Consider the following 10,099-nt stretch of genomic DNA (forward strand, 5'->3'; position numbering starts at 1 on the left):
GCGGGCCCCGCCCCGAGCCGTGCCCCTCTGACGTCACTTCCCGCCCCGCCCCGGGTACGGCGGCCGGGCGGGAGCGGCGGCGGCGGGCGGGGCCGTGCCGAGCAGGGAGGGCTCCCGGGACCGAGCAGGGTGGCTGTGGCGCGGGGGATAGCCCGGTGCCGTGGCGTTCCAGGGGATGGCAGTACCGGGCGGGACGGACCCCGGGGCCCGGCAGGACGAGCCTTGGCGGTGTCCCCGCGGTGCCGCTGTCCCTGTCCTGCTGTCCCCATCCCGGTGTCCCCGTGGTCCCGCTGTCCCTGTCCCGGCCTCCCCTGTCCCGGTGTCCCCACAGTCCCGGTGTCTGTCCCCGTCCCGGTGTCCCCTGTCCCGACGCTGATGCTCGCTGTGTCCCCGCGGTCCCACTGTCCCCATCCCGCTGTCCCTGTGTCCCCCTGTCCCCCAGTCCCCGTGTCCCCTGGGCGCTGACGCTCCGTGTCCCCTGGCGCAGCCATGGAGGTGCAGTCCTACTACGCCAAGCTGCTGGGGGAGCTGAACGAGCAGCGCAAGCGGGATTTCTTCTGCGACTGCAGCATCATCGTGGAGGGCCGCATCTTCAAGGCGCACAAGAACATCCTGTTCGCCACCAGCGGCTACTTCCGAGCGCTGCTGCTGCACTACATCCAGGACAGCGGGCGCCACAGCACGGCCTCGCTGGACATCGTCACCTCCGAGGCCTTCGCCGTCATCCTGGACTTCCTCTACTCGGGCAAGCTGGACCTGTGCGGGGACAACGTCATCGAGGTGATGTCCGCCGCCAGCTACCTGCAGATGACCGACGTGGTCAACTTCTGCAAGAGCTACATCAGGTCCTCGCTGGACATCTGCAGGAAGATGGAGCGGGAGGCGGCGCTGCGCCAGGCGGACAGCGGCGCCCCGGGCCCGGCCGCGCCCTGCAGGGGCTCTGCCGCCCCCTCCTCCTCCTGCCTGCAGGAGAAGGCTCCTGGGGGCGGCTGCCAGCCCCCGGAGCTGGCCAGGGAGCCTGTGGGCAATGGCCCGGCCGGGCTGGAAGCCAAGGTGGAGCTGGAGGCCGAGGAGGGCGGGCGGGCGGCGGCGCCCGCGGCGCTGCAGCCCCTGCAGGAGGGGCAGCCCCTGGAGCTGGCCTGCAACAATCTGCACATGAAGCAGTTCCTGGAGGCTCTGCTGCGCACCAGCTCGGCCCCGAGGAAGGAGGACGTGGTGCACCACCTCGTCCGGGGCTTCGAGGGCAGGGCTGAGGACGCTGCCGCGGCCGTCAGCTCCATGGGGGACATTCACAGCGACTGGTATGGCGAGGACACAGGTGAGAGCACCCAGCAGGGCAGGGCAGGAGGGAGCGCCTTGGCTGGGCTTCTGTTGCTACTCCTGCCCGAGGAGATTCTGCTGAATTCTTGGCACGGGGAAATAAACTCTTGTTGTGCACTTGGGAAGCAGCTGTGCTTGTTTGTTTGGTGCAGCAGGTGAGTATTGCTGACAGCTCTGCAGCTCCCACGTCACCCCAGGCTCCTCCTGGGTGACTCCTCTGTCACAATCAAACTCATTGGGGCCTCATTGAGTATTTTTAAAAAGAGCTTTCCCCTCCTGATGGTGATGAGGAGCAATCCAACAGGAGATGAGCTGCCACAGGAGGGATCTGCTGCAGGACCTGGTGCCCATCCCATCCCAGCTCCCGCCAGTGCTGCTCTGTTTGCAGCTTCAGAGGGCAGGAATCAGTTTTGTCCAACACTCGGGGATTGCTGCAAGTCCTCCAGGAGCACTGAAAGCTCTCAGCTCTGTGGCATGGCATAAAAATGAGGCTTTTTTCACTTTCCAGCTGCCCCGAGCCCAGCACCAGCTGGAATATCTCAGGAATATTTCCTGGCAGCACACTCAGGCACCTGGAGAAGAAGAAAACCCTGCCCATGTGCATTTCTCCTGATGTGGACAATAAAGATTTGGGCATTTTATCTGGTTTTTCCCAAGTGCCTTGCCCAAGCAGCTGTGTGAGGACAGAGGTGGCTCTGACACACTGTGAGTGCCACAGGAGCTGAGGGTGTGACAAATGCCACAGGGCTGGCACTGAGTGTAGCCAGCAAATTTATTTTCCTGTCATCTGCAGCTCAAGCTGCCTGTGTGACTGTAAAGGCAACAAAAGTGACAAATCCTCTCCAGCAGGGCACTGATTAAATCACAAGTGCAGGTTTCTCTCAGGGCAGGGCTGTCTCCACTCACGCTGGTGCTTTTTGGTGTGTGCCAAGGCAGGAACATCCAACACACAAATTTCCCTTCTCTTTTTGCTCTCTCAACATCTCCAGGCTGTTCATGAGTCATTAAAAGGGAAATGCTTCCAGAGCCTGCTAGGGAACATCAGGAGTCCTGCCAGTGGATCAGAAGTGTTAGTGGGAGATGGGTGTGAGTAGGAGTGAGGGAAAAGAAACCAAACCTTCCATTCCTTCTGTTTCTGTGTGAAAACAGCATTGGTAGCAGTGAGGAGAGTGGGAGTTTCTCAGCTTTCAGTGGTGTTGCTGCCTCAGCTTCTTCACAAGGCACCAGAAATGAGAAATACAAACTCCTGGTAAAAGAATTATGCACTCAGGTTAAGAGATGAGATAAATTTCACTTTTTTTCAAGTTTCCACCTCTGTTCCCGTCATCCTTCACAGCAGAAGAGGGAAAACTGGCACCTGCAGAGGACTGGAAGCAAGGCAGGGCTAAGAACTGGGTTTAAATGAAGCCCTAAATGCCCAGCAGGGATTTGCAATCCCTTGGGAAGCCCCAAGACGGGGTGAGCTGACTCTCACTCACACCATTAATACCAGACACGCCTTTTTTGACGGTGGGGTGGATAAACCTTGATGCAAAGGGTGCTCTGCAGCCTCACCTGCTTGACACAAAACATTTCCCTGAATCAGGGCCTGGAACAGGGAAAATTGATCATTTGGCACCACATCTCCACCTTTCTGCTGGAAGGGAAGCTGGGCTGCTGCTGAAAAACTTGGCAATGCCCACATTTCTGTAAAATGGATCTTCAAATTTAATTCTGTTCTTGCACCTGACTCCATAAATTGTGTATTACTTGTGGTTTGGTTTTGGGAACAGTAAAATATTGTCAGGACATGTGTTGGGAGTCCTTCATCTTGTTATTCCCAACAGGAAGGGGGTAGAAACAAAGAGTCATATTTTCATATCTAACTATGAAAGAACATGGACAAAATGTGCTATTTCTGCCTGCAGTTTGTGTTAAAGGCTTTACTTTCTGATGCTGTTTAATGCTAATGGTTTAATAATTATTTAAAAAAGGAAGTGGCTGAGATGGAGCAGAGACCCCACTTCAGTAGAAGCAGACTTTTGGTACTTAACTAAAAGCAGGCTTCCTAAAACAGTTTTGGGCTTCCTGAAACAAAATGTAGGCCTTCCTGAAATCCAGTGGATGTTTTCTGTGTTGGGCAGCAGGCAGGCTGCTTTCCCAGGCACGAGGAGAGCCCAGGTGAGCGGGGCAGGGGGCGAGGAGCAGCGCGGAGCCCGAGGTGCCCGCGCTCACCCGCGTGTTTCCATCCCCAAGGTGACGTGCTGGTGGTGCCCATCAAGCTGCACAAGTGCCCGTTCTGCCCCTACACGGCCAAGCAGAAGGGGATCCTGAAGCGGCACATCCGCTCGCACACCGGGGAGCGGCCGTACCCCTGCGAGACCTGCGGCAAGCGCTTCACGCGCCAGGAGCACCTGCGCAGCCACGCGCTCAGCGTGAGTGCCCGCCCGCACCTGCTCACACCTGCTCACACCTGCGCAGCCACGCGCTCAGCGTGAGTGCCCGCCCGCACCTGCTCACACCAGCTCACACCGGCTCACACCTGCTCACACCTGCGCAGCCACGCGCTCAGCGTGAGTGCCTGCTCACACCTGCTCACACCTGCTCCCACCTGCGCAGCCACGCGCTCAGCGTGAGTGCCTGCTCACACCTGCTCACACCTGCTCCCACCTGCGCAGCCACGCGCTCAGCGTGAGTGCCCGCTCACACCTGCTCACACCTGATCACACTCAGTTCACACCTGCTCACACGCGCTCAGCGTGAGTGCCCACTCACACTCAGCTCACACCTGCTCACACCTCACACCTGCTCACACCTGCGCAGCCACGCGCTCAGCGTGAGTGCCCGCCCGCACCTGCTCACACTCAGCTCACACCTGGCTCACACCTGCTCACACTCACCCTTCCTGCATGCTTGCAGGGCAGGAACGGGCTGGGGCTGCTGTTTGTGGGTTTTCAGGTTCTGGGTGGGTGTGGGTTTGTGTTGGGGGGTGCTTGTGGGAAGTGTAAGGGACCCCAAATCTGGGAAGGGGTTGGACTCTGACTGCAAGGCTTCACAGTGCTGGGCACTGGCTTTGTCAGAGCTGTGTTACATTACACTGCAGCTGTGCTAAAGAGAGATGCTATACTATTCCATATATACTATGCTATTCTATACTGAACTATACAATTCTGTACCATTCCATATTAGACTATATTATTCTATAATATTCTATACTATATATTCTATATATACTGTACTATTCTATACTAGACTATACTGTACTATTCTCTTCAATACTATTCTTTACTATTCTATTCTATTCTATTCTATTCTATTCTATTCTATTCTATTCTATATTATACTATACTATTCTATATTATGCTATTCTATACTGTACTATACTATTCTATACTAATCTATACCATACTATACCATATTAAAATCATACTATACCACATTATAATCATACTATACCCTACTATAATCATACTTCCTACTAATTGCTGAAAAGCTCATGACTGTCTGCCAACAGCCAGGACACAGCTTTGAGTGATTGGCCAAGCAAACAAAACAATCAGCAGAATCCAATTACGAGATTCCTCCAGGTAAATAATCTTCCAGCATGTTCCACATGTGCAAAAACACAGGAGCAGCAAATGAGGTCATTCTTTTGATCATTGTTTTCTCTTATCTCATGGCTTCTCTGTGTTCAGAGGGCTTGTGAATACCACAGATGGTATTCACAGAGCAGGAGACAAAACAATTCCTTCTCTAGCTGGGGACCAAGGACAGATGATCCAAATCTCAGGCCCAAGAGCACAAACGTGGGCTGAAGGAGGATAGGACTTCATGGGCTGGAGCTGTAATTAGACAATTAACTCCAATATGCAAATGGACCAGAGCTTATAAAAATGTGAGCTCTCATGACCAAGCTCTCTTTTGCTTCCAGCCTGGAGCACCCAGGCAGAGCCAGGAGTGAGGCTGAGGTCCTGCCAGGGTGTGGCCTTTGCAGGCACTTCAGTAAATCTCCTCTTTATTCCACTTAACTCCATCCAGCCTCTGCTCCAGCTCCCGAAGGCATCAGCACAGCACTGGGCTGCTTGATGAACTGCCAGAGGCATGCAGTTAGCTTAAAATCATTTTCTTGTATACTTTTTAATTGCATTAGTTAAATGCGTATTTCTGAGGATTATAGACATTCAAACATTCCTGTGAGTTTGCACGTTCAAAAGAATTATTTTCTTACTGTTCATAAGTGCATATTGTGCCTAACACCCTTCTAGATTTAACAGATTAAAGCTGTGCTCATGTTCTAGCTGTTAAGACCAAAACTAGGAGTGAGTACTGATAACCTTTTCAGCTGCCACAGCAAACAGAGCTTATTTACCTTGGTATAAACACATCTAATTAGTACTGTACAGTGAAATGACAAATATGCATCGTGATTAATTAGTGCTCATCAGGTCAGGGGGTGCAGAGGCTCCATCCAGCAGTGGGACAGTCCCACTGCCACGTCAGATTTATTTGTGACAGGTGATTCTGCTCTCACAAGTGTTTGATATTTCTCCTGAACTGGACAATGAGGATTTGGGTGTTTTGTTCTCCCAATCTGTTAAGTTGGATTTTGGGAAGGAATTCTGCCCTGTGAGGGTGGTGAGGTTGTAGATCCCTCATTCCTGGAAGCATCCCAGGCCAGGCTTGGAGCAACCTGGAATTGTGGAAGGTGTCCATGGTCTGGACAAGCTCTAAGTCCCTTCCAACCCAAAGCAGCCCATGATGCTCACACTTGATTAGCCCAGATTCTCACACTTGATTAGCCCATGATTCTCACACTTGATTAGCCCAGATTCTCACACTTGATTAGCCCAGATTCTCACACTTGATTAGCCCACTGGATTCTTTGTGGCCAGAACCACGATGGGGATGCCACTGCCCTTCCCCGCTATGGCAATCTCTCCAAAGCTGTTTCCCTGCCATGGCAATCTCTCCAAAGCTGTTTCCCTGCCATGGCAATCTCCCCAAAGCTGTTTCCCCTCTATGGCAATCTCTCCAAAGCTGTTTCCCCTCTATGGCAATCTCCCCAAAGCTGTTTCCCCTCTATGGCAATCTCTCCAAAGCTGTTTCCCCTCTATGGCAATCTCCCCAAAGCTGTTTCCCTGCCATGGCAATCTCTCCAAAGCTGTTTCCCCGCCATGGCAAGCTCTCCAAAGCAGCAAGTTGCCTTTTTCCCCCAATTTGCTGTTTGCCCTGCAGGTCCATCGCTCCAACAAGCCCATCATCTGCAAGGGCTGCAGGAGGACCTTCACCAACAGCCTGTCCCCGGGGCTGCGGCGCTTCGGGCTCTGCGACAGCTGCACCTGTGTCACCACCACCCACGAGGACTCCCTGCCCATCAACCTCAGCCTGGTGGAAACAGCCTCGGAAGGGCAGGAGAAAGGGGATGCTGACAATGACTGGCCCATCTACGTGGAGTCTGGAGAGGAAAATGACCCAGCTGAGGATGAGGATGGCGATGACAAGCAGGAAATCCACAGGACTTTGTCAGACAGAGAGACTTTGATGTAGCAGTGAGAGGAGAGGGGGAGCACTGAGAGGTTCCCTGGCAGTGTCTGTGACAAAACTGCACGTTTGCCCAATCAGTGACGCTGTGCTGGTTGTTATTGTTCTGGTTTTTCATTAAATTGCGGGGAGAATTGGAATTTTTAATACTTTTTAAGTTTTCAGTGCTGTGCACCAGAAATCTGTGAAGAATCTTCTGTCTGAGGCTCACAGAGGTTGGACTTGAGCAGTTTCTCTGCCTGCTGGTTTTGGGTTTGCAGGTGGAACACCTCTGGGTTGTTTTGGGGACAGATTTTTTCAAATAATGAGACATAATCCCTGATCTGAAAGGGGCACCACCTTTTCTCTGAAGATGACATGAAATGTGGTTTACATCTCTTACCTTGGGACTTTTCCAAGCCAGTCTGTGATTCTTCTGTCTTAGGACAGTGTTATCTAAGTTAGGAACTGTAAATGTTTGCTGAGACTGGATTTGACCTGGAAACCAGGGCAGAAAAACCAGGATAACAAAAGAAACCCAACAATAATATGCTGCTGCTGAAAAGATAGACAGGAAGAATACATCTATTTCACATAATTAATTGCAGGAATTTAGAGATCAAGCTTTTCTTTCTGAATTTTTACTGCATCTTCCTCTCCTCAGAGCTCAGGCTGTGGATCTTCAGCTGTGTCTTTAATGTCACTCAGAATTCAGTAGTCTTGGCTTCAACACTAAGCACAAATAATGGTGTTTTCATGGCCAGGACTAAGAAATCCCAAATTCTTTTCAGCTTTTTACCACAGGAGTTAAAAGCTGTCAGGCAGGTTCCTTGGGAATTCTGAATAACCAGATCCACACCTGCTGTAGCTGAGGAGCAGTGAAATATCTGAGCTATGCTTTAAAAAGCTCTGAACGCCCTTTTGGAATCCTTTTCTTCCTCTTTTCCTGTAATTTCTTTTCAAATTCGGGGATCCTCTCATGATTTACATTTGGTGATTTTATCCAATATTTATTTTCTTGAGAAACCTCCACTGTGGACCTCCTGTTTCTTTGCTGGGGCAGCTAAAGCTTTACAAAGGAGGTGAGATTTTGTCACCTTTCCAGCAGCAAGTTTTTAAAAGCTATCAGAACTCAGGCTGGGAAGCTTTAGAAGAAAACCCAGCACCACCAGAGCCTGTTTGCTTAGGGGTGACCTCCTGTGCCCTGACAAAGGGACAAAACTGAAATATACTGTGAAATAAGACTGTTAGTGCTTCTTCACTCTGCTGTTCCTAAGTGTTTCACGAAAAGGCAAATTGGATGAGTCTTTTTGGCTGGAGCAGAATTCTGTAGACAGATTTGGCTGACAAAGAGTGAGCAGTTCCTCCCACTTGGTGCTGTTTCCTGGGGGTTTTGGTGTAAAGATTTTCCACTTGGCAAACTTAAAAAACCCAAGAGCCCTCTGATTTAACCAGGGTTTTTTCTGCATACCTCGTGCTTTTTCTTGTACAGGTTGAAAAAGAGCAATTCAGCTTCTCCCTGTGCTTCATCCAGCAGTGAAACTGCCCCACTGAAATGTCAGATTTATTTGTGAGAGGTGATCCTGCTCTCACAAGTGCAGCCAAGGCTTCATTGCCACACCAGGCAGGATGAGGAAAGAAGAAAAGAAGTTCTTTTAAAGAATTCACTTTACTGGTGGCTGCTGCAAAGAGCAGAAGGTGAAGAGACTCCTTTGGAGCGGTCTGCTCCAAGTTCTTGGTGAGTGTCACCACATAATGTGCTGGGTTTATTTTCTGTCCCTTAATTTGGGTGAGTTTCAGTCATCCCTGTGCCAGCTCAGCTGGAAATTGGAGTTTGTAGGAGCTGGACCACAGTCCAGTACCGAAGACCTTTACAGAATTCCCTGTTTTAGTCAATCTGAATTAAGGGACATGGAAGGGACAGCTCATGGAGGTGCCACTTTTGGAGCTGAGCTCCTCTGAAAATCCTGCTGTGGTTTTGGCTCCTTGGTGCTCTTGAGCAAAATGTGAGTTTGTATATCTAGCTGGAATGTTTGGAAAATCACCTTCCAGCCTCCCAGGGTTTGTCTTTTGGACTGCTGGAGTTTTGGTGAGTCCACCCAAAACCACAGGGTGATAAAGGTGATAAAGGAGGGACTTTCTGCCTTGAGAGCCACGGATAAATCTGATTTTTCTGGGGGAGATTCACTGATGGAAGTGGGGCAGGAATGTAAATAGGGATCCAATTCATATTTAGTGGCCAGGCTCCCCCAGCTCTGGTCACGAAGATTCCACCTCACTGTAAATATTGGTAGAAGCCACCAGACCTGGAGCATCAGCTGAGCCTGCTCTGCTTCAGGGCTGGGCAGTCCTGGTGTGGCTGAGCCCGTGGAGACACTTGGAGCAGGGACAAGGAGCCCTTGGCAGCTGCAGGAGTGGCTGCAGAGATCTTCTCCTTCACCCTGCTGTCTTTGCTCTTAGATTGTCCTTGTGTGTTTGTGCCTAGAGAATGGAGCTGCAGGGGGAGGCTTTCCACAGGGAAACTTCCACCCAGCTCGGTGTTTCCTGGAAATTGTCACTTTGTGCTGCTTTGTTTTGTTTTCCGTGGAGTCTTTCCAGCCTTTGGATGTAGAAGAGGATGGAGCTGATTTATCCACGTGCTTGTGACCGGGTGTTCATGTGAATCCTTTGCTTGTGCTTTCCACTTCGTTTTCTGGATGTTTTTTCCTCAAATCTTCCATTTGTAGATCCAGCCTCTACAAGCTTTGAGAAAATGATGTTGGCTGTTTAAAAAAACCTTCCTGTGGTGCTTGATGAAGAATCAAAAATCATGTTTTTAGGGGAGTTATTTCTAATAGAATCTCTTTCTCAAAGGTTTTTAAAGGCTGTGAAGGTGACATATCTTAAAACTTAGCTCGTTGTACTTGACTTTGTTTAGGAATACACATTTTAATGGATTTTTGCACAGAAATGCACTGTATTTCACTGAAGGAATACATGCTGCACGGTGTTTGTAGTGCATTTAACCTCTTGGTGCAAAGCCCTTGTAAATCTTCCAAATGTGCTCGTTGAATTTCCTGATGTTTTGTAAGACAGTTTCATAACCCAAGTCCTTTAGTCCAGTAACGATGACAAATTCTTATAAACTGACCCTTATTTGTGGAAGTGACTGAACTATATTTGTGGATCTTGGAGCATTCTGGAGTTTTTTCATTGTCTAGAAAATAAAACTCTCTGAGAGGGTTGCTTTGATTTTTTTTTTACCATTCAAATGTTGACTGAGTAAACCTGAGAGTGTCTA

General features: G+C 50.3%; 1 protein-coding gene across 2 annotated transcripts; it reads left to right on the forward strand.

The window, feature by feature from the left end:
- Positions 1 to 38: 38 nt before the first annotated feature.
- ZBTB8B (zinc finger and BTB domain containing 8B) lies at positions 39 to 10,099 on the forward strand. 2 transcript variants are annotated; one of them, XM_039733527.1, is made up of 4 exons: positions 39 to 90; positions 486 to 1,318; positions 3,556 to 3,734; positions 6,535 to 10,099. In XM_039733527.1, the coding sequence occupies exons 2-4, from the start codon at positions 490 to 492 to the stop codon at positions 6,844 to 6,846; spliced, it is 1,320 nt and encodes a 439-aa protein (XP_039589461.1). In that variant the 5' UTR covers positions 39 to 90; positions 486 to 489; the 3' UTR covers positions 6,847 to 10,099. The 2 variants fall into 2 exon arrangements, with proteins under 2 accessions (XP_039589461.1, XP_039589462.1); XM_039733528.1 differs by lacking the exon at positions 3,556 to 3,734 and having other exon boundaries at positions 486 to 1,475.

The sequence above is a fragment of the Passer montanus genome, unplaced genomic scaffold (assembly GCF_014805655.1).
Source record: "Passer montanus isolate IOZ18808 unplaced genomic scaffold, ASM1480565v1 scaffold89, whole genome shotgun sequence".
In the NCBI taxonomy this organism is placed as follows: Eukaryota; Metazoa; Chordata; class Aves; order Passeriformes; family Passeridae; genus Passer; species Passer montanus.